The 24,079-nt window shown below is 44.1% G+C and overlaps 2 protein-coding genes and 2 non-coding genes across 4 annotated transcripts; all 4 read right to left on the reverse strand.

Moving 5' to 3' along the window:
- Nucleotides 1-121: 121 nt before the first annotated feature.
- On the reverse strand, nucleotides 122-5,721 carry RPSA (ribosomal protein SA). Its single transcript, XM_053410403.1, has 7 exons — nucleotides 5,596-5,721; nucleotides 3,869-4,035; nucleotides 2,617-2,735; nucleotides 2,137-2,382; nucleotides 1,475-1,603; nucleotides 486-657; nucleotides 122-271 (listed from the first exon to the last, which is right to left on the reverse strand). Exons 2-7 carry the CDS (start codon nucleotides 3,999-4,001, stop codon nucleotides 177-179), a joined length of 894 nt encoding a protein of 297 aa, XP_053266378.1. The 5' UTR covers nucleotides 4,002-4,035; nucleotides 5,596-5,721; the 3' UTR covers nucleotides 122-176.
- LOC128398591 (small nucleolar RNA SNORA62/SNORA6 family) lies at nucleotides 1,837-1,996 on the reverse strand. The gene has a single exon (XR_008327172.1). It is a non-coding gene; the product is annotated as a small nucleolar RNA SNORA62/SNORA6 family (small nucleolar RNA).
- LOC128398590 (small nucleolar RNA SNORA62/SNORA6 family) lies at nucleotides 3,132-3,287 on the reverse strand. Its single transcript, XR_008327171.1, has one exon. It is a non-coding gene; the product is annotated as a small nucleolar RNA SNORA62/SNORA6 family (small nucleolar RNA).
- A 4,407-nt stretch (nucleotides 5,722-10,128) lies between the features above and the next one.
- Nucleotides 10,129-22,229, reverse strand: SLC25A38 (solute carrier family 25 member 38). The gene is made up of 7 exons (XM_053410401.1): nucleotides 22,102-22,229; nucleotides 17,607-17,728; nucleotides 16,788-16,872; nucleotides 15,843-16,022; nucleotides 15,530-15,698; nucleotides 14,131-14,297; nucleotides 10,129-11,394 (listed from the first exon to the last, which is right to left on the reverse strand). Exons 1-7 carry the CDS (start codon nucleotides 22,168-22,170, stop codon nucleotides 11,272-11,274), a joined length of 915 nt encoding a protein of 304 aa, XP_053266376.1. The 5' UTR covers nucleotides 22,171-22,229; the 3' UTR covers nucleotides 10,129-11,271.
- Between the last annotated feature and the right edge of the window lie 1,850 nt (nucleotides 22,230-24,079).

Below are 24,079 nucleotides of genomic sequence, written 5' to 3' on the forward strand. Positions count from 1 at the left end.
AAGATTCTGTAACATTGTGGGTGACTTGATTGTGGCACGATGCCTATTTTTTATATCTATGAGCTCATGGATCTAAGAGCGCACCAGGACACTACTACATATCAGAAAAGCAAGCCAAGCCTTGTATTAAGAAAGATCTTTATTTTTCACTGTACTCATGAATTCCTGTAGATGTACTAAGACCATTCCGTGGCAGTCCCTACCCACTCAGTGGCCTGAGCAGTGGGCGCTGCAGACCAGTCTTCAGTGGCAGGCTGTGCACTCCAGTCCTCTGGAAAAAAACATATGTAAAACCACCATCAGAAATGTTAAACTCAGGCAAACACCCCCAACCCTCCCTGTCACGTCTGAGAACTAATAAATCTCAAGATTTTATCACAGAAACCTCTGCTGGAGAAGATGGAAACACCATCGACGCAAGTGCCCAAATAACTTTACAGTTCACTGTCATCAAGAGATGTAGTTTCATCTTTCAAGTTACGTACCAGCTGGGAATGTTGTCTGTATTGGCACAGACGGCACTTGCACTCCTTCAGACCAATCAGCCACCTCAGGCTGCGGCGGAGCAGTGAATTCGGGTGCAGGCGCAGTCCATTCGCCTTGGAATTCCTCCTTTGTAACCGCCTTCTCAGCTGCAGCCTGCTCCTCCTTTTCAATCTGAGAGAGAGATTAACACAAGCTAATGTTACAGATATCTTCTGCGACGGACAAGCTATGGGCCTGCCTCCTGGTGACCCGGCAACCAATGAGAGCTGGAGAGACCCAGAGCCAATCAGGAGAAAGCAGTATTTAAGTTAGATGCAGAGCTTTAAGAGTCACAATAGAATCACAGAGTTGGAAGGGACCCTGAGGCTTATCTAGTCCAACTTCCTGCAATGCAGGAATACGCAGCTCTCCCGTACAGGGATCAAACCTGCAACCTTGGCATTATCAAGCACCACGCCCTAATCTACCAGGCCATGCACCTGTCAGAGGGTAGACATGGATTGTCTGCAGGTTAGACAGATAGCAATTTGGCTCTCCCTGTAGGAGTCGGGCTGTCAGTGTGAGCAATTGGGGCTTGAAGCATCTGAGTGGGGATGGCTAGGCAGGGCAACCCAGCTTTGATCCCATCAGAGGAAATTAAATCCCAGAAGGGGCTGAGTGGGTGCTGCTGGTTAGAACACTGATAGCCATTCTAGCTGGAAAAGGTCTACCAAAGTCTTGGTTCAGTAGAGCTGTTGAAAGGTTCCTCTAAAGAGAGTTTATGTATGTGACTAACTTTGGTGCCCCACTAGTGAAATAAGTGTCAATCACACATAGTGTAAACGTTAAAGAAACATTTTGCTCCAGAAGTGCCTCCTCACACTGTGAACCTCTGGGTAGTGACTGAGCGGACAGGGTACGGGTCATGCTGCTTTGCCAAGATTATGCTCTCCTTTTCCTTCCTCGTCCTAAAATCCCAACACAATACTGTGTGCCTGTCCGAGCTTACCTCTTCAGGATCCCGGTAGAAGTAGAGATCAGGCATAACCTCCCATGGGTGCTCACGGGAAATAGTACCACGCATACGCAAGACCTCACGAGCCAACATCCACCACATCAGGCCAACTGAATGAGCCCCCTGGAGCACAGATTAGATATTTATCCATTAGGACCAAGATTCTCAACAACAACAATAAAAAGAATCAGGAAATAATAGGGTAAATTGGCAAAAAAAACCCGTATTTTATTAAAAGACACAGGCAATCAAGTTTTGGTAAGACTGCTCAGCAAATTCAAAAGCAGAACAAAGGGGTAAAATATATTAAAAATGAGGTAGGTACGTCCCTCAACTACCTCTATCATTTCTCATAAAGGTGTGGCAAGAATCACTATCAAACTCCACTCATTGGACTGTGAAAGTCCTTGTGGCGTTAGCGAAAAATCCTGCCAAGATTGATGTAGCACAGTTCCTACACTCAGGAGTTCATTGGCCAGAAACTGACCTCAGCTCTGAGCTCTAACTATGTGCACACAACCAGTTTCCCTCCTTCAAAACTTATTGCTGCCTTCTATCAAAACACAGCAGTAAGCTTTGACTGCAAACTCTGAAAATCACACCCAGAAAATGCCTTTAAAAGAAAACCACGGATAGACATAAAGAGTATACACTACCTTGTTGTTGCATGGAATTGCAATATCCACATAGCGCAGGGGAGAATCGGTATTGCACAAGGCAATGGTAGGGATGTTTACATATGACGCTTCAGTCAGTGGCTGATGGTCAGCTCTTGGATCAGTGACTACCAAGAGGCGGGGCTCACGGAAGGCAGCCTGGATCTGATTGGTGAAAGTGCCAGGAGTGAAACGGCCAGCAATTGGTGTAGCTCCAGTTGCAGCAGCAAATTTCAGAACGGCACGCTACAGTGGGGAGATAATAAACAAGGCTGAAATGGTTGAATTTCTTCTATAATTTATGTTGCATTTTCAACAGAGACCTGGCTTGCATGGTTATTTTGAGACAAGTGCTGACACATTTGGTTCCTCTTTTATTCAATTTACAGATCTGCAAAAATACTAGAGCCAACCCTATCGTGATACTATGTATTTTCCCGAGAAGCCACACAATTCACATTCCTAGACATACTCCCATACCTGTCCAGTATTCCTGGAGGAGATAACGCTCACATCAGCCGGGTTCTCGATGGCAACAATGGCACGAGCAGCCAAAAGCAGCTTTTCCCACGTTCTCTTCAGATTGATAATGTAAATACCTACATAAAACGTAACAGTGTTTTAAATAATAGAAACTGGCAACTGGACGCACTTGTATTGAATCTTGCTTCCAGACTGCAGTTGTTTGCACTCGTTCTTTCCCTCTTGTTAAAAAGATACAAGTGCATGAGAATGGAAAATGGCTCCAAAAAGACATGGGGAAGTACTGATTTCATCCTCTGGTTTGCCTTCATCTGGGAAGTGATGATTCAAAGGGATGTGCAAGTGGCATGAAGGTTCCTACACTTACTGCTTTGCCGTGTTTACACTTCAGAGGACAATTTTGCAGGAGGGGGTGCTTCCCTTCACACTCATAGTGCCGCAACAGTAAATGCAGAGGTGCATGTTTACAAAGTATTATTAAACATGTCCCTTCACTTTATCAAGCTTGGCATGGATGTGGCAGTGACTACTATCAAACTCCAGTCATAGAGCATAGCTCTCCTGGCGTTAGCGAAAATCCTGCCAGCGTTTACTGTAGCACACTTCCGACACTCAAGAGTTCATAGGCCAGAAACTGACCTCACCTCTGAGCTTTAATAGCGTGCAATTAAAACCAAACATGTACATCAAGCTGCCTGAAAGATAGCAAATCTTACTCAAGCCACCAAAGCTATTCTTTGTGACACGTCTCCATGATAACAAGCAAAGTAGAAAAAAAAACCCTGTCCTGAAATGTAAAGAACCCCTAGATGTCAGTTTACTCCTACAGTACTGCAAGATAAGCCTGGACAAGGAACAGGGAACCTGTGACCCTTTCCACATGTTGTTAAAAGAGTCCTCCCATCAGCCCTAGCCCAAATGGCTAATAGACACGGATGCTGGTAGTTGTAGCCTAATAACATTTGGCGGGCCAGAAGTTTCCAGCCCTGGCCTAGACATGAAGAACAATTAACAAAAGCAAATTACTTATTTGAATAGGCAAGTTCAGCATGTGCATTCTTGGCAAAGAATAGGACTAAAGGAAGTGAAAAGCACTAAGTAGTAGTATATAGACTGAACATATAAATAACTTGACAGAAAAATGTAAAATCCAATGCTGCTTTGCACTCATAAGCCACTACTGAGTCTAGCATCGCCACAAACAACAGACTATTAAAAAAATCACCCTGACATTCTACAAGGTTCTTACCATCACTTTTTCTTTTATAAATGTACTGTTCCATCTGAAAGTCAAGATTGGTGCCTCCCAAGTGGGTTCCTGCAGCAAGGAATTTGAGGACATCTTCCTCCTTCATCTGCAGAACATCAAGACCTCCGGACATTGTGAAGTTTCCTTTTAAAGCAACGACAGGAAACCTAAAACAGAATCAAGTTATGTTAGTATGGGATAGGAACATCACTGTCAGGTTTCCATGCCAATCTATAAAATGGGAGCAATAGTGAACTACTGTCACTGCATGCGATTTACAGTAACTTTGTGATTTAAGAAAGATCTTAAAGGTAATCATACCCCTGACCATTAGGTCCAGTCGTGAATGACTGGGGTTGCGGTGCTCATCTCGCTCTATAGGCCGAGGGAGCCAGCATTTGTCCACAGACAGCTTCCAGGTCATGTGGCCAAGCCGCTTTTGGCAAACCAGAGCAGCACACAGAAACACAGTTTACCTTCCCGCCGGAGCGATACCGCATTTTTTTTGCATCAAAAAAATTTTTTTTTGTTTATATGATTTTAAAGAGTCTCAACCTTCCCGGGAGGCTATTAAGCAACAAAAGCCCATGATTCTGCTGTGAAGCTTAAAATATACACAACCATCATATAAAAGCGACTATGGTCTCCAAATCAGGGGAAACCATTCAATGCCTGCAATGGAGTACTATTTCTTAGAAAGGCCAAAGACTACTCATCTGGGAGCTCTTTTTTAAAAAAATGGAAGCAGATATTTTGAGGCAAATTAACATTTTCGCTGTGTTTTATTTACATTGTACAGTAGATGTAATTCCCAGACTCTGGAACTCCCTTCCTAGAGAACTTAAAACTGGCTCTCCTTGCAGTCTTTAGAGAGACCTTACTGCAAGAGGCTTTATGTAATGAATGAGACTGTAATGAAAAGGCTGGTGCAGCGCCATTTTCACCGTCCTTTTCAATATCGTGTATATACACGTAATGTGTGGTTGTCCTTTCTAACAATCGCCCCCCACACCTGCGTCCCTATTTTATCTGTAATCTGCCTAGAGTCCTTGTCAAGGGGGGTTAACGACGTCAGGATTCAGAATTGCTTCAGCTAGAGGTGAAGCAAGGAGAGATCGCCGGCATCAATTACCTTTAGGCACCAAGGAAAAATTATTCCTATACTCCATGACTTTTGGCTAACTGAACCGTCCAGGGCCATTTAATCAGTGTTCGGGTGTGTTATTGCTTTTGCTTGCAACGAATTTGTGTGTGTGTGTGTGTGTGTGTGTGTGTGTATATATATATATATATATATAGTACATTTTAATTTATTATATTATATATATATGTGTGTGTGTGTGTGTGTTTATATATATATATATATATATATGTTTATATATATAGTACATTTTAATTTATTATATTATATATATAATTGCAAAGCGCTCTGCGATCCTCGGATGAAGGGCGGTACGGAAATCCAGTAATAGCAATATATATATTCCTAATCTGGATTAAAACCTCAGCACGGGTTGCGCTCGGGGCCTCTCAGGGCTCCCCCAAGGCCGGGTTATTTCGCTGCAGCTGCGAGGCCTCGAGCGAAGGGCCCACCAGCGGAAGGGGGACCAGCCCCGTCCTCTCTCCCCAAGGGCCCCCCACGCTGCCGCCCCGGCCGCCTCTTCCTCCTCCGAAGACGCCTTTTCGCTCCCCCCCCCTTCCCCGCCCGCTTCCCCGCGCCAACTCACGCGGCTACAACGCCGTATGGAGGCCTCCCTGGGGTCGGAGAGAAAGAAGGCCGCGGCGCCTCGTGACGCCTATATATAGTCGGCCGGCCCGCCAATCGCGAGGCGCTTCCGCCGGGAAAGGTGTGGTGACGTCATGGACTCGGCGCCGGGGCAGGGGGAAGCGGGTCGTGCCGGGAGGGAAGAGTTCGGCGACGCACGCGGCGCCGCCTCTCACTTCCGGGGCTCTGTTGCAGCGCCGCCATGTGCGGGGAAAGCGGAAGAGGGCGCGAGGCGTCGCTGAGCCACGCAGCTATTCACCCTCCGAAGCTTTTGCGCTCGTCGGTACTCTTTGCTTGTTCGTAGGCAGCAGTCAAATCCACGCCCCACTTGCGCGCTGGAGGAAGAGGAGGCGGGGGGTTATAATTTAATGAAATTTGAATTTAATTTTAATTTTAAATTATATTACATTAAATTAAATTTTAAATTAATTTAATTTTAAGTTAAAATTGTATTACATTAAATTTAATTTTAAATTAAGTCAAATTTTAAATTTTATTTTATTAAAACTCGAGAGCATATAGACTCACCAGGCCCAAGAGGATCCCAAAGTTTGCAGAAGGACAAAAAAGAAAAATTGCATGGGAGTCTAAGCAATCCATGGAGGACTGAGCATGCTCAGTGGCCACAGAATGCTGACTTGGGCGGGGAGCGGAATGGAGTATCCTGGAAGAGGGCATGGGCAGCTGCTCAAGCCCTGAGCAGCATCCATGAGAAACGTTTTGTTGCAAGTCCCCCTTGCATATTTTGTATCTCTGGTTTAGCAAAAGCACTGAGGCGCGTGGAGTACCAGTACCAGGCTGTGAGTGGCAGCAGAGGCCACTTGTTCGCCTTCCCAATATTTACCATTTCTTCTTCTCCCTTCTTCCACATCATTTAAGGAACAGCCTTGAATAAAAGGAGCTGGCGTTTTTTGGTAGGCAGATAAGACTGCAATCCTACAGGAAGCAAGTCGTATTGAAGTAATAGATTGTGTGTGGGCAAATATAATGACATTTGGAAAGCATTTATAAAAATAAATAAATGTATATCCGTTAGAATAATAATTTCACTTACATATGTTTGTATTTGAGAGGTATGTGAGGAATTTTAGTGGAAGGTTTTTGTCTCTGTCTGTACAAAAGAAGAAGCAGACCAGCAGAAACGGTCTAAATTTTGCATTGTTGTTGTGCATACATCAGTAAGGGACAAACATTTCCAGCCTTTTCCGTGTCTGTGATGAGCAAAAAGGCCTTAAACAGCCTTGCTCAGAAAAATGACGACTCTCCAAAACAGGGGTGGGCAACTTAAGGCCCGGGGGCCGGATGCGGCCCACTTGCCTTCTAAATCCAGCCCGCGGACAGTCCGGGAATCAGCGTGTTTTTACATGAGTAGAATGTGCCCTCTTATTTGAAATGCATCTCTGGGTTATTTGTGGGGCCTGCCTGGTGTTTTTACATGAGTAGAATGTGTGCTTTTATTATATTTGTGGGGCATAGGAATTCATTCATTTCCCCCCCCCAAAAAAAAATACAGTCCGGCCCACCACATGGTCTGAGGGATGCTGGACCGGCCCACGGCTGAAAAAGGTTGCTGACCCCTGCTCCAAAAGAAGCTTACGCAAATCATCATATAAAGGTATGTGAAAATAAATGCTGAGGCAGTCAGCTAACTGCAACAGTTCTGCTGTGTAAGGAACGAGGATGTGTACTGCAGTTTGCCACTCAAAAAGGACACACAATACAGGCTACATCTTTAAAGCACATTCAAAACACACACACACCCCAAAAAAATCTGGGTACTGTGGTTTCTTAAGGGTTGCTGGGAAATTTAACTCTGTGAGGGGTAAACTAAAGTGTCCACCATTCTTTGGGGTGGGGCAAATGGCTTTCAAGATATAGCCACAGATATACTCCACTTGCCTCAATCTTCCCCTCAAAAACACAGGATATTCCATTAGGTGCAAGGTGCTGTTTTGACTGTTTATTGCTATAGCCTCTCCTGCGGTTTGCGGCTGTTTGGGGCTGATAAGAAAAAAGCATCTCCACCCAACTTCCTTCTGATAAGACAGATAAGGCAGCCTGTTCAGCAGCTGCCCCTAGGCAGAGCAAAGCTGGATTAAGACCTTTAGAGGCCCTAAGGACTTAAAAATATTTTGTTGCCCCCATATATATCAACTTCAAAATATAAAAAATAATAAACTTTTTTTTAAATGAAACAAAACCTAGTAAGATGGAAAATAATGATTATTTTTGTATACTTCCACTTTATTTACATTTGAAAAACTTCCTCCTACTTTTTCCTAATTGCAAACTGTTTGATCAGATCCTCAAAAATAATATTATGTACCGCCTCTGCTTCTATACTTAAGTCGAGATAAGGCGTCCAGCCTGCCTTGTTGCTGTTCTGTTGGGATTTTTAATTTGATCCCAGAATGTCCCACTTTTCCTTAGGAGGCCCCTATATTCATTGGAGAAATGTCGGAGGATATGGCATGAAGCTCTTAATCCCAGGGATGAAAAGAGCTGAATGTATCATTACCAACGCGTAAGCACTGTTTCCTCAACAGTATGCTAGCAACCATCAGCTGCAGTGCAGATTGTGTTTGAAGCTTTCCTTACCAATTTCAGCTCCATGATCACCCAGTTCTACAACAATCTATTAAACCCTTCCCATTTCAAATGTGTGGTTGGCATTTAAGCAATTTATGAACACATGAAGCACAAGTAGAATCTGCAAAGTCAACCACCACAGGCCTCTTGATTACACTAGGGCTGTTTCGATGTAAAACCGCTATAGGAGTCATAGAATTGCAGAATTGTAGAGTTGGAGGGGACACTGAGGATCATCTAGTCCAACCCCCTTGCAATGCAGGAATATGCAGCTGTCCCATACGGAGATCAAACCTGCAACCTTGGCATTATCAGCACCACACTCTTAACCAACTGAGCTATCCATTGTTTCATCTATGAGACAACCACAGGCAGATTTTCTCACCACTTAAAATAAGATTGAACCACATGAACCGGGTGGTGCACATGAACTGGCAAAATCAATGACTCATTTCAGCAACGTAGAGAGCAGTTACAGCAATATAGCCTCATTCATGTTTTGCATGGATAGCCAAAAACAGACACAGCAGAAGCCCTCCAGCACCTAGTTCCCTAACCACATACACCCAGCAGAGACTGGTATCAGACACATCACGGGGCATTTGTTTCCCCCAACCCCAGAGAACGACTCCATGCTGTACATGCAGCAAGCCCCAAGTTCAAATCCACAGCGCAACCCCACTCTATACAATGTATAGAAGAGGGAAGGCTGCGAAGAGATAATCTTTATCTATTACAGTATTGCAACTTTTGTTTTTTTTTTTGAAGTTCGGCTGTGAATTTTTCTCAATTGTATTGTTTTATCTTTTCGTAAACTGCATCGAGGTATGTTTTTTTAACAAGCAAGCGGTGTATGAATTTCATGAAAACAAATAAATATGCTGATATGTGGGCTTTGTTGCTATTTCTATGGATGTGGCTTCCATTTTAAGATCTTCCAAGTTTTGCATTTTCCACTCCCTTCTTTAGACTGAGCACGTATAGAACACAAGAGCGCATCTTTCCCTGCAACCAATATAATAAACTCCAGATTGATTAGATCTTGTCATCAGAGGCATGGCTCATATTCTAGGAAGCCGTGCATTTAGTATTGTAGGCCCAACCTTCTAGAACTCCCTTCCAGTTGAGGTCAGACAGGCACCCTGGGCCCAGCTGAATCTCCATTGCCTATTGAAGACATTTTTTTAAAACTTCAGAAGGAATTTTAACATAAGTTTGATTTTTATAGTTTGATTTTATACTGTAGTTTTATTTTTATAGTTTTAATGGATTTATACCTTTTCTGTACTGTTGTATACCACATGCAGATTATTGTATTTAGACAATTTATATATTGTTGAAATGAATAAAATAAATAATTTTGTTCTGGAACTCAAGTCCATGAGACCTTGATGAGATATTTAGTTGTGAAGACTCACTTGATTTTTCACATCTGGTACATACATTTTCTGACTGCTAGAGCTTTGACTTATCCATGCACATTGCTGAAGGCCAGATGAATCTTTGAAAGTCAGCCTTAAGCCCAATTAAAATTACTCAGCTTCGCAGGTGATTCACATGTTTACTACTAATCTGTTTAGGGCATTATAACTGTCAAACTTTTAACTGTTGAAGTATTGGAACCACCAAAACTAAACTAGAAGAATCTAAGTTGGAAAGAAAATTATGCTTGCAAGCTTTCTTCTTTTTCTTTTTAATCAGCAATTTAAAAATTCAGTGCTTCCAATAATAAAATAAATGGCCAAAACAAGTTTCTCCAAGCACGCCAAAGTCAAACACAGTCCTTTCAGAGGCCAAAGAGATCACCAAGTCCTTTCAACATGCTTCCAAGGCCACAGATCTTTCTTATGAACATGGAAAGTACAGACATATGACAACACAAATATATTTTAAATGCCATTCTGTCCCCAGTTTGCTTTTCACCCACTCTAACTTATTCACACAAAAGACAACTGCAGCATGGCCTCCGATGCTGATCGCTGGAGCAAGGAGTGCAAAGAAGGGGAAAAGTCAGGCAATACTCAGCTAGGAGAAAGCTAAATAACAGCAAGATAGGACAGTCCCCCTTGCTGAAGGCAGCTGGACTAACAGCAACATTTAAACAGATAGCTTAAGAGGGATTTGTCCCAGCATCTGACTCCTGAGTTGTGCCTTAAGTAGATTTGTTCTTCCACTGTTTCGTGCACACAGAGGAAGACTGAAGACACAGGAGTGCTTAATGGCAACCATTTAAACTCACTGACTACAGGGTTTGGCACACTAAAGCAATCCCACAAGGCAAGGATGGGGAACCTGTATCCTTCCATTAGTACTATCAACTCCCATCAGCCTCAGCCCACACTGGTAATAAATAGTCAGGTTTGTTTTTTCTGGTAATAGGGATGGTGGGATTTGTAGTCTAACAAACAGCTAGAAGGCTACAGACTCCCTGCCCTTATTATAAGGAATGCAAAAATTCTGCGTCCCACTGTTGCTTTCCAGCAATGGCACTGTTTGTTCTTTCTTACCAACTGCACCAGACAAGCTCTGAAACAGACACGCTTCCTGTCGCCTCTCCTCTTTACCCTGTTTTTGCTGGGTGTACAAGCAGAACACATTACTCAAGAGGAGAGCAGGCAGGAGAGTCAGCACACAATTTAGGAGTCACCGGTTCGGGGTGCTAGGTTCAGCCACCCCAACACCGCTTTCTTGAGAGTCTTTCCTGTGTTCTCTTCGGAAGCGGCTCAGGCTGAAGAGGACTTCTGGAAAAGGGTTCTTGTGAAGAAGGTGGGCTTTAGCAGCACGTCTGACACATGCACCCGACACCAAGATGTGCACTTGTATGGCAGGTATGGCAAAGTCTCCCTGGAATGCTCTTCCCGTCGTGACCAGAGCAGTATTTTGCTCCCCTCAGTCTCACTTATAAAAGCCTGGTCCACAGGCTTGGACGGCATTTCCCCACAAACGGGTGCAAGTCACCTCCCATATGGCTCAGACCACCAGTTTCACAAAGCAACTGCAGCGAGTGGAAGAACTGGATTAGGCCGCTTTGTTCTCCGGCAGAACTCACTCAGGATTTTAAGCCCATTTTAGACATCATCTGTTCATAGACAGTCCACGCCATGGCCGCCATCAGTGTTCGTCGCAAAGCTCTTGGGACGGCACCTCGGAAAAAGCCTATTAATCCGTAATCCTGTAGGAGGAGAAAGAAGCAAGTGTCGTCGTTACTCTTAAGCATGCAAACCCTTCAGCAAGGCACATTGATGCTGCAGCAAATGTTCACCAAGTTTGATTTTCTGTTAGAAATTAAAGGTTAGAGTGGTTAAAGGGTTTTCTAAGAAAAAATCCCCAAACCTGAATGAATGGTCAATGTTTTCCAAAGCTGTCACAGTTGCTATTATTTCTCCTATCTGCTTCTGCATTGGGTTTTCTAGAGACTCTCCCTCTTTGTAAAAAAAACAAAACCCAGAAGCTTTCCTTTTGGGAATTATAGGGACAGAACTACCCAAACTGTATAGAAATTTATTAATGTATGTGACTACAGCGGCAAGAATGTTACTTGCCCAAAAATGGAAAGAAGAAGTGGTCCCAGCAAAAGGAGAATGGATACAAAAACTTATGGAATACACAGAAATGGGAAAACTTACCAAAAAAAATAAGAAATCCAGATAACAAATTTTTTATAAAAGAATGGAAATGGTTTAGTGAGTATTTACAAATAAATTGTAAAGAGATAAGAACATTGGCAGGATTACTGTAATAACCTGCAGTTTTATAAGAGTATATATTTAAAGTACGTAGATGAATAAATGAGTAAATTAAATTAATTTGGATATGCAGAAAATATTAAAAATAAGTTTAAGGAACCGCAGAAAGAGGAGGAAGTCAAGTTTTGAAATGTCAAAATGATTATAAAATTATTGAAATATATAAAATTGAAAATCATAAAATCATAAAAATAATACTAATGAGACACTCCCTATGTTACCTATGGGTTTAGCATTAGCTAGGCAAGGATCATGGAATGAAAATTATCACATGGTACTAGGGGTTAACAATGCTCCACATGCCTTTCCCTGGGTTTCTTACTAAAGCTGGATGAAAGGAATCTGGGGGTGCTCAAACTGTTTCAGAAGCGTGTTTAAAGGAAATCCAGGTTTCTGAAACGGAGTTGTGTATATTTTCGTCAGGGTTAAGAATGGTCAATATTATTATTATTATTATTATTATTAGGAGCAAAACAGCAGCCAGTAGGCCTGGTCTTTATTCAAACGACTGTTGCAACAGGACTTCCACCCACCCCACAGAAACAGCAGGAAGAAGCCAGAATGGTCAATATAATTATGACCCTAGCCAGGCAGGTGAGAAGGAAGGAAGGAAATTCATGTGTGCATTCATTAAGCAGGTAGTCCTTTGAGCCAACCCTATGTCTTGCTCTTGTTCCCTTAACCTAGATAGCAGTGTGTCTGCACCATAGCATCAGAGTCCCAAGTAAGGTATTCTCATGTTGCAGGATGATAAGCAAAACATATACCAAATGCTTACACAAAAAAGGGGCAAGCATTTGCCTTATGGACACAGCAGTGCTTAGGCACAAATGCTGATGAAGGAACTTGACAGATTCTCTCACTTGTGAAGACAAAAACATTTTGGATGGGTCCAGCTGATCAGCATAGAAACCTAACAAAAGAAACTGTTCAATAGCTACTTTTTGAACGATGCTAGGAATTATTCAACAGGATATACTTGTGCATCTAGACCCAAGTGCATCATTCGGTGATACCTTAGCTTAATGAAATATTTCTAAACTAAATAAATTTCTTGGGAAGGGTTGTGTTATCTTTCTCCTTTTTAATTGTGTGTCCAAAGGACAAAGATATGGTTTACAACCATTTGTTCCCAGAGCAGAGCTAGCCCAGAATTGCTTCGGTTTGAAAGCAAGCCAAGAGTGATAAAAAACCCTGAAAGTAGCACATCCAGATCCTATAATTTAGCTAGTTCATGAAATCATATCTGTCATCAAAGTACGCTCTGCCAGTTTAAGAGCCAAAGTACTCTTTCAGACCTGGAACAGTCTTACTTCGGAAGTCAAACGGAATCCATTCCGGAAGTTCATTTGACTTCCAAAACATTCAGAAACCAAGGTGCGGCTTCCGATTGGCTGTAGGAAGCTCCTGCAGCCAATCAGAAGCCGTGCCAGATGTTCGGGTTCCAAAGAACATTCGCAAACCGCAACACCAATTTCTGGGTTTGTGGCATTCGGGAGCCAAAACATATGAGTGCCAAGACATTCAACTTCCAAGGTACAACTGTAATAGGCTATCTCTCTACAGGTAGGAAGATGTCGGGGAAGGTCTAGGCATACACAAAACAATGCTCTCACAATTTTGCAACACCAAAACAAAGTTGTAAAGTCAGAACAACATATGCTAAGTCCAAAAGGTTGATGTGCAGTGATTCTATATATCTGTAAAATTCAGTATAGTTTTGGAGGGGAGAGCGAGGAGATAGCAAGCCTAGAGAATGGGTCACAATGTGTTAACAGGGTTTGTATGTAGAAGTTCCCAATTTCAGTACATAAACAATACTGAGCTCTAGGTCCAGTGGTCAGATATAGTGGTATAATGCACCTTTCTGGGAAGAGACCTGCTCACATCGCTGAACACTCACTAGCAGTTTTTGGGGGCTACAGATATGAACAAGCCGTGAGGCCAAAGTCTTATCCAAGCTCAAACTGTGTTTCTGAGCATCTGTTATTATTCTGCCTTTCCCCCCTAACATGGACTCAAGGAGGCTTACAGATAAAAATAAGAACAGCCGATGACACCAGTCTACTCCTGCCTCAAACGTAGCTGGAAAGCCTTCAATGCCTTAGAAAAAAAATAACATTATAAAAGTGTGATTAGTTAATGGGCAAACTCAACCTTACCCTGAAGATTAAGGCAATGGCTTGGCGCATCCGGAGGTGTTTGTCGGATGACACCTGCACGTGGGTTTTGATGACGTCAGCAGGCTGAGTTGCCAGCGATGCCAGAATCCCTGCAACAGTCCCACAGCCAAAGTTCACTAAAGGTGAGAGTGCTGGGTCCACTTGGTCTGGAAAAGAACGAGCGAAAAACCATTTCACAATTAGCTTTCGGCAGGAGAAAAGAAGGATCACAAAGTCTTACGCCAAATCTTTCTTAATCATCTTAAAAACTCAGTAACAGCCACTTATTCCACCTAAAAAGTACTTGGATAAAAGATTTCAGCTTCCTTAAGCAACTTGTCACATTTGCCTACCTGTTCCCCCACTTAAATCGAGCCTCATTTTACATACAGAGCTGCTTGCTCCATCTTCCTTGTCCTATCTTTAAAATTATCCCAAAACTAGCCAGTCCCCTTACCCAAATTTGCCTATTCCTCCCAAACTTTGCCACGTGCCTCGCTCTATTCTGAGCAAGTTTTTACTCAAAGCAAACCCACTGAAATAAATGAACCTAACATAGTCCTGTTCATTAAATGCAGCTGACTACCGTCCTTATGACTTTCTAGTTTGATTTCCCTGCAGCATGCTTTCAAACTGGCTCTGACATTTCGAACAAGTACTAACCGGCGTTGAGCGTTTGTCACAGTCCTATTAAAACATACAAATAAATAAAGTAAGAAGTGTCTGACAAGCCAGCTTCAATGGCATTCAACTTCATTGTGGCATCATCCCATTGCTGACTCAGAAATGTGCTCTGCTGTAACTTCCTGGACCTTACAGTGTTCAGTGCTAATCTGGCACCGCTAGGTAGCTGACTAAACAGATTACTCAGCAGATTACATCATGGTGTTTTCCCCCTGCAGAGTAAGGCCGCAATTCTATTATGCAACAGACTTTTTTTTCTTTTAAGTAAGCATGCTTAAGACAGGATTGCAAAGAGACCAGGCATAGAATAGACTATAGGCAAAGGAGTGTTTCAGAAGCAGCATCCACCACAACTAAATTTCAATCACAGAAACAATCATGCATAGAAATATTCTTCACTAATTATCAGGTGACAAAATGACACGTCTCCAAAACTCTGCCAACTCTCTCTCGAGTAGCAATTTGCAGTTATGTACACCAACAATGACTGGTGCATAGCAAATATTCTCCAAGCAAAATTACATTGCTACAAATATTGAAATGTGGCCTGTCAACCCACCATTCAGTCATGCAGCTCATGCTCTGGTCAACCAGGTGAATAAATACTTCAGTGGCTCATCCTGATCCTGTTGGAAAAGCCTGATGTACCGTATCTAAACCCTGCAAATTAAATTCCAGGAACAGGAAGCTGTGAGGACATTACAACCACCCTTACCATACGGTGCTATCTTTTTGGTTTGTGTGTAGAACATCAAGTAAATGCCAGAAAAGGGTGCATCACGCAGGAGTGTTGCAGTCAGACCGCTAAACAAGCCCTGGACACTTTCTGACCGATAGATGCTCCTCAGGGCTCCATAAATGCTTTCATAGCCGTACCTTCCACACTGCAAACCAAACACAAAAGTGAAATTGAACACCTAGCAATGAAAGTGTCCTCGGGCTGTATAGTTGAAGGGCAGCATTTGACCTATATGAACCGGTTGAGGGACTAGTACAGCCATTTTTTAAAAAAAAGTTACAAAACTCACCTCGTACCGTGTTTTCACTACAGTGATAGGCAACATGCAAACCACAGCTACAGTACGCGAGGTTCCACCCAGCAAAACAGACTCCAGGGCTGTAGGAGAACGATCCAGCAGAAAATGCTGCTTTATCATATATAAGGTGCTGAAGTAAATCCCTACTCCTGGGATGCATCTTGCAAAGGACTGTGAAGAGATGAAAGGGCAACAGTGGGGAGAGAGAAAATATTTAGTGGTAAGACCACAACAGAAATTCTATTGCATATTTACCATATTTTTCACTGCATAAGATGCACTTTTTCCTCCTAAAAAGTAAGGGGGAATGTCTGTGCGTCTTATGGAGCGAATGAGTGGTCGATCGCTGGCTCCCTTTCCGGCCCCACCTCCTTGCCCAGGCCTCCATTGTTGAATGTTCTGCAGACGGAAGCTGTTTCCACAGTGACATGTGACTGGCTGATTAGTTTATCTGCCTGGAAACTGTAGAAACGGCTCCCTTTCCTTTCCTAAAGAAGCGGCAGAACTGTGAGTTGAACCCCATAAAAACAGGATTTTTTTCCTTTGCAAAGTAAGCTCAACAACTTTGAGCTGATCCTCAAAAAAAGGGGCTTTTCCCCTTTGCAAAAGAAGCTGCGCAACTTTGTGCTGATCCTCAAAAAAACCGGGGCTTTCCCCCTTTCCTCCTCTAAAAACTAGGTGCGTCTTATGGGGCGAAAAATACGGCATTTCTTTTCAAGCTACGTGGCCGGCTCACAATTCAAGACACCATAAACATGAGGCTACATTTTCTACAATCTTAGACCTACTCAGAGCAGAGCCATGGAGATTAATGGAACTAAGTTAGTCATGTTCATTTATTTGTTAATAGGGTGTTCGTCTCACAAGGAGACAAATGAGGTTAACTCCAACGAATCCAAAAGAAAAGAAAAACACTGTTTTATTTAGGCAACTTACCGGAGAAACACCCTTCCACAGTCCCAGTATACTTTCTGTGCGAACCACCTTAAAGAACAGAGTTACCATGCCAACACGGCCTGATCTGCAAGGAAAACCAAATTGGAGGTGAAAAACAGGCACACATAATCACAACAGTCTGTTGATAGAAACACATTGCAAAATAATCCTTTCCTCCTTCCGTTGGCCAAAGCCCTCCAGAGATGAGCAGGTATACCAAGCCATTCCTGCTTCTCTGAACAAGTTATTCAATGTCCATTTAATACACAAAGAGGTTGGAATCCTGCCATTCTTCTCTATTGACCACTAACATATTAGTTTACGGTAAAACTACATGAAAAGGCCAATACACTACTTTGGCATTTCAGTTCATGGTATCTAGAGTACTTGCTGTTTCAGTGGGAATGGCTTTTCGGGGCTTCCAGTAAAAATTATCCATGCTTTTTAAGACAGTTCTAGCTAGATCAGTCACTCAAAACAGGACTGGCTCAGACATACAATCAGGATGATTTTTTAAGTGTGGAAACCTCATTGTAAGCCAAGGTGATTGCACACAGTCACAGCCCATAATCATAATTACTAATTATTAATCATCCTGCCTATCTACTGACTGAGACCACCATATAAATGCATTTATTGGATTAAAAACTGAGGCTGAAATATGCTCTTTCCCCTCATGGTCTTGCAACACCTTTTGGAAGACCTTTCCTACTTCATTTGCCAAGCACTTTTCGCCCTCTTCTGTTCTCATTCTGTCTCTATTCCAAACCTTTAACACCAAGAGCGTAAGCGTCTCTTCTTGAAATATCAAATGCTTACCCATTGACAGATGGCTGTAGGGTCTGCAGGCGGGTTTTAAGCAGGTCTAGAGGCTGGAATAGGAGGGTAGAGCAGGTCCCACTGATGGAGCCACAAACAAAGGCTTTCAGCACAGGGTGCATCTTCAAAGGAAAACAGTGCAATGTTAAAAGAAAAAGCCTTTAAATGAGACACATTATCGGCAGCAAAGACATAATATATATTTTTAATGCTCAATTCAGGATTTGCTTTCATAAATGGTATCGGTCAAAATGCTCAACAAGTTGCAATTTAACGCCAATGTCCTGCAATGCCTCTCACATGTTTAAGCCCGTTGCAAGTCTTGTGACAACTGTGCATGATTTCAACTAGTTATAGAAATGTAAGGGACCTCAATGCAGGTCAATTGACCTCAAAGGGGCTCAATGGGGATGGGGGTGGCGCTGTGGGTTAAACCACAGAGCCTAGGGCTTGCCAATCAGAAGGTCGGTGGTTCGAATCCCCGCAACGGGGTGAGCTCCCGTTGCTCAGTCCCTGCTCCTGCCAACCTAGCAGTTCGAAAGCACGTCAAAGTGCAAATAGATAAATAGGTACCGCTCCGGCAGGAAGGTAAACGGTGTTTCCGTGTGCTGCTCTGGTTCGCCAGAAGCGGCTTAGTCATGCTGGCCACTTGACCCAGAAGCTGTACGCCGGCTCCCTCGGCCAATAAAGCGAGATGAGCACCACAACCCCAGAGTCGGTCACGACTGGACCTAATGGTCAGGGGTCCCATTACCTTTACCTTTAAGGGACCTCAAAGGCAACCTAGCCCAACCCCGTCAGTGCAGAAAATCCACAGCTACAGCATCCCTCATGCCAATACTTATCAATCTCACAACATTCTACAACATTCCAAAGCTATCTTTTCCACTGTCAAACTGCTAATAATACTACCATGAAGTTGTTCCTCGTGTCTTGAGGAATGTGTTACTTTGCAGTAAATCTCTCAAGAGAATACTTATATGGGTGTCTTCAGTTATACATCACCATCCTTAAATGAGCATCTCGGGAATCTCATGTAAAACCTCACAAAATATCATACACATAATGTACCTTCCGAATACATTAGTCTGTTACATTACGTCTTCGGTACACGGACACTGCAATCCTATGCTGCATGTAATGAGGCTTACTCCTAGATAAGCACAGCTTAAAATCCCAATGAAGAACATAATTATTAAATTACAATATTATGAATTAATGTTGTCATCACAAACTAGCCACTCAAATACTTAAGAACGCAAACCCATGGGATTTTCGATCTATAAATTAACCTGCGCTAGGATAATGGCAGTGACTTATCCAGGTATTATTCTGGCTTCAAATACCCTTACTAGGGAATCATCCCACTGAAGAGAGTGAATTCACTTCCAAAAAGGATGTAGAATTGTGCTGTTAGTTACCGGTACATGTGAAACGCTGCTTTTGACAGGCTCGTGCCTTAAATCCCATTAATTTCCATTTCAGATATTTAAGGGGGTCCTTTGGGACTTCAGAAGTGCTTGTCATTGGCAGGAACATGGCTAGGAAATCAAGATTTCTGCTGCAGTTTCATGTCTGGAAACAATCAGATCTTCAGCCGCACTTCTCACAAAATGCTGACCATTCTCAGTATTGAGAAATCAGTCAATGGAAGATCACGGAACGTTCCAGACCCAACCCATCCAACAGCAGTGGCAACATTCCCACTGTAGCATCTCTGAGAATAAAGTGGCATTGGCTTTGAAATAAGGCCACTTGTCCGTAAGTAAGCAGCAGCTGAACAACTGAAGGCCAGCAACTGACTATTAGTTGACTCTCCAGCTGACTTAAAAGCATAAGAACATAAGAAGTGTTCTGCTGGATCAGATTAAAGCCTGCCCTTCAAACTTCCTGGCCAGCTACATGCCTACAAGAAGTCCGCAAGCAAGGCCTTCTCGGTGGTTGCTCCCAGACTTTGGCGCTCCCTCCCTAGCAAGGTTAGGCAGGATCCTTCATTGTTGTCCTTCTGCTGTCCTTCATATTCCAGCAGGCTTTGAGGAACTGACTGCTTTTAATGAGAGGGCTGGTGCTATGCTGTTTTTATTATTATCTGTTTTTAATACACACACAGTTTTAATTCTATTAATGTTTAATTGTTTGTTAATGATTTCTTCTCCCCCCCCCATGTTTTTTGCTGTTCTTATTTTATTCATAAGCTGCTTTGTGTCCCTGTCAAGGCAAAAGGCAGGGTATAAATCAACAGAATAATAATAATAGAAATAATAATATGAACATAACAACACTCCCCAGCAACCATTATTCAGAGGCTGATCCTAAAAGTAGTACATAACCCCTCCATAAAGCAGTCAGTAGAGCACGGGGCTCTTAATCTCAGGGTGGCAGATTCATTGGGCAAAAGATCCCCGCCTTACAAGGGGGTTGGGATGGATGACCCTTGGAGGTCCCTTCCAACTCTACCATTATACGCTACCCTAAGGAGGAGCCACGGAAAGCCTGTGTCGTCCATGCGCTTGCCTAGTGCCTCCTTTTCCATGCCCTTTCCTCAACGCACAACACAAGGCTGCAAATTACCTACTTGGTGGTTCCCATCTGTATTTTAATTTTAATGTTTTAATGTAGCATTTTAATTTTGTTTTTTAAGCTGTATTTCAATCAATTGTTTTTATATTTGGTGTTAGCCGCCCTGAGCCCATTCTTGCCTGGGGAGGGTGGGGTATAAATTATTATTATTATTATTATTATTATTATTATTATTATGGGTTTCGTTCTCTACTTCGTGGACTGCCTCAAGATCTTTGAACCGAGGGGCAGTATACAAATAAAATAAAATAAATGAAGAAAGGCTTCACTCCATAGTCCCAGCCAGCCAGCTAGAGACCAGAAGCGGTCCACCACCGCCCCATACACCCAACCCCCTCCAACCCCTACCCCACGCCCCTATACCCCCATTCCCTATACCTCCTACCCTCCTACACCCCAGGTATACAAGTTTAATTATTATTATTATTATTTATCATTTATACCCTGCCCATCTGGCTGGGTTTCCCCAGCCACTCTGGGCAGCTTCCAACAGAATATTAAAATACAATAGTCTATTAAACATTAAAAGTTTCCCTAAACAGGGCTGCCTTCAGATGTCTTCTAAAAGTCTGGTAGTTGTTGTTCTCTTTGACATCTGGTGGGAGGGTGTTCCACAGGGCGGGCGCCACTACCGAGAAGGCCCTCCGCCTGGTTGCCTGTAACTTGGCTTCTCACGGCGAGGAAACCGCCAGAAGGCTCTTGGTGCTAGACCTCAGTGTCCGGGGAGAACGATGGGGGTGGAGACGCTCCTTCAGATACACTGGACCGAGGCTGTTTAGGGCTTTAAAGGGCAGCACCAACACTTTGAATTGTGCTCGGAAACGTACTGGGAGCCAGTGTAGGTCTTTCAAAGCTGGTGTTATGTGGTTTAATAAATAACAGTGGAGAAAGGCTCCTGTCCCAAATCCCACCTCCCCTCAGCCAGAGACCAGAAGCGGGCCCCCACCATCCCTAACCCCTTCCAACCCCTACCCCACCCCCTATAGACGCTACCCTCCTATACCTCCACGTTTACAGGTTTAATAAATAACAGTGAAAAAAGGCTCCTGTCCCGAGTCCCACCTCCCCCCAGCCAGAGACCAGAAGGGTCCCGCACCCCCATACACCCCTCCAACCCCCATACACCCCCCTCCAACCGCTAAAGCGTCGCCTGGCACACGGGCGCCTAACCTCGAAGCAGAGGAAGGAGGGTTTGCGGCCGCCAGCCTTTTTGTGGGAGCCCAATTTTGGCGCTGGAAACAAATCCCCAGGCTGATGAGTGCATACATAACCCCATACATACATAACCACACTTTCTCTTAATTCTAAATGTATATCTGAACCCTATTAAAAATAATAATAATTGCACAGATTATACAGGTATACAAGTTTAATAAATAACAATGAAGAAGGGCTCTTGTCCCGAGTCCCACTCACCCAGCCAGAGACCAGAAGCAGTCCCCCCCCACCCCATACACCCCACCCCCCTCCAACCCCTATCCCACGCCCCTATACCCCCACCCCCTTTACCCCCTACCCTCCTACACCCCCAGGTATACAAGTTTAATAAATAAGCGAAGAAAGGCTCCTGTCCCAAGTCCCACCTCCCCTCAGCCAGAGACCAGCAGGGGTTCCCCACCCCCATACACCCCTCCAACCCCCATACACCCCCCTCCCCAGGTATACAAGTTTAATAAATAACGATGAAGAAGGGCTCTTGTCCCGAGTCCCACCCCCCCAGCCCGAGACCAGAAGCGGGCCCCCTCCCACCCAAGCTGTGAGGGGCTCCCGCTCTGCCCGTGCTTCCTCGGGAGCAAGCCAAACCACCACCCGGCATTGCGGGGGGCGGGACGCCGGCCAGCCCAAGCCAGGCCCCCCCTTTCCCCACATCCAGCCCCTCACCCCGTCTGAGTAAGGGGTGCCCCCCCCCACTGACCGCCATGACCTCTCGGCCCCCCGGCCAACTTCTCCTCAGCTCCGCCTCGGGTCCCGCAGCCGAGGGCATCCCACGCAGCTCGCCGCCGGGGCCCAGCCGCGCCGACGCCTCCGACGCCCGACCAATCCGAGGCGAGGGGAGGAGCCTGGCCACGTGAAGGGTAGGCGGGGCTTCGCCCGACGCCCCGCCCCCAAGGCCAAAGGACCGCGCGCCAAAGAGCGGGGATCGCGGAGGCTTGGAAGGGGGAACTCCCGGGGTCATCTAGTCCAACCCCGCGCGCAGGACGCGCGGCTAAAGCGTCGCCTGGCACACGGGCGCCTAACCTCGAAGCAAAGGAAGGAGGGTTTGCGGCCGCCAGCCTTTTTGTGGGAGCCCAATTTTGGCACTGGAAACAAATCCCCAGGCTGATGAGTGCATACATAACCCCATACATACATAACCACACTTTCTCTTAATTCTAAATGTATATCTGAACCCTATTAAAAATAATAATAATTGCACAGATTATACAGTGGTACCTCGGGTTAAGAACTTAATTCGTTCCGGAGGTCCGTTCTTAACCTGAAACTGTTCTTAACCTGAAGCACCGCTTTAGCTAATGGGGCCTCCCGCTGCCACCGCGCCGCCGGAGCACGATTTCTGTTCTCATCCTGAAGCAAAGTTCTTAACCTGAAGCACTGTTTCTGGGTTAGCGGAGTCTGTAACCTGAAGCTGTACTTATTTTTTCTATGTAACCTCTCCAATAAACGTATTTGGTGGTGTTTTATTTTCTTGACACGTGCTTTATATAAATAAATTCTATTTCTAGGTACCAAGCTGGTTTCCATGAACATCGCAACTCCGCAGACAAAAGGTATTTGGGGTTTTAATCCCTTTCCAGCACAGCCGAGGCTCGGTGGAGAATTTGTAACAGTGTTTAAATACCTGTGATGAGCAGCCCGATCTTAGGAACCTGCCCAGTTTTCTTACCACTGAAGAGTTCCACCTTGTTTCCACCTTGTTTGCCTGGAACAGAGCAGGTGGTTCATTTAAGACTCTAACGGCAGATGCTGGTGGAATTGAACCTAAAGATTACTAAGGATCTAGGAATTGAACCTAAACATTATTAAGGATCCTAAAATTAAACCTAAAAATGATTGTGGATCCATGAATTAAACTTAAAAATTACTAAGATCTGGAATTAAACCTAACAATTGCTAAGGATGCTGAACTCAAACAAAAAAAATATTAAGATCCTAGATTTAAACCTAAAAATTGCTAAGGGTCTTGGCCGTTTTCAGCTCTGTAGTCTGCTTCGATATATGCTATTACGGTTTGGGTCGCCTGATCTTGTCAGACTGCAACTCCCAGCATCCCAAGCACGTCGCTTGGAGATGACGAAAGAGCCCGGTTACAGAAAGGAAGCCGGGTGGTTAGCTCATCACCGCGGAGCTAGGAAAAAGTGTAGAGTCACGCATCTCCATAGGTTGAATATGAGCTAGTTTTCATAGATGAAAGCACATTATAAAAGCTTAGGAAAAACAATGGCTTTGGGAAAGGACTTGGAGCCTAATTCTGGTACTGAAAAGAAATCCCCAGGCTACACACGAGTTTAGCCTCTTTCCCAGGCTAAACATACCCCACTCCTTCAACCATTCCTCATAAGGCTTGGTTTCCAGACCTTGACCCTTGATCATCTTGGTTCCCCTCTTCCCAGTGGCGTAGCGTGGGGGGTGCAGGGGGGGCCGGCCACACCGGGCGCAACATCTGGGGGTTAGGGTTAGGGGGCGCAAATCCACGGGTTAGGGGGCACAAATTACTTGCCTTGCCCCGGGTGCTGACAACCCACGCTACGCCACTGCCTCTTCCATAACGTTGCTGTGTGTTTTTTAATCTGTTTTTGGTTGATCCTTAATTCTTATTTCTTTTAATTAAATAGTTGTTTTAAACTGCTTTTACTGATAATTTTATTCTTTTCTTTTTGCAAAGCACAAAGATG

The sequence above is a fragment of the Podarcis raffonei genome, chromosome 12 (genome assembly GCF_027172205.1).
Source record: "Podarcis raffonei isolate rPodRaf1 chromosome 12, rPodRaf1.pri, whole genome shotgun sequence".
In the NCBI taxonomy this organism is placed as follows: domain Eukaryota; kingdom Metazoa; phylum Chordata; class Lepidosauria; order Squamata; family Lacertidae; genus Podarcis; species Podarcis raffonei.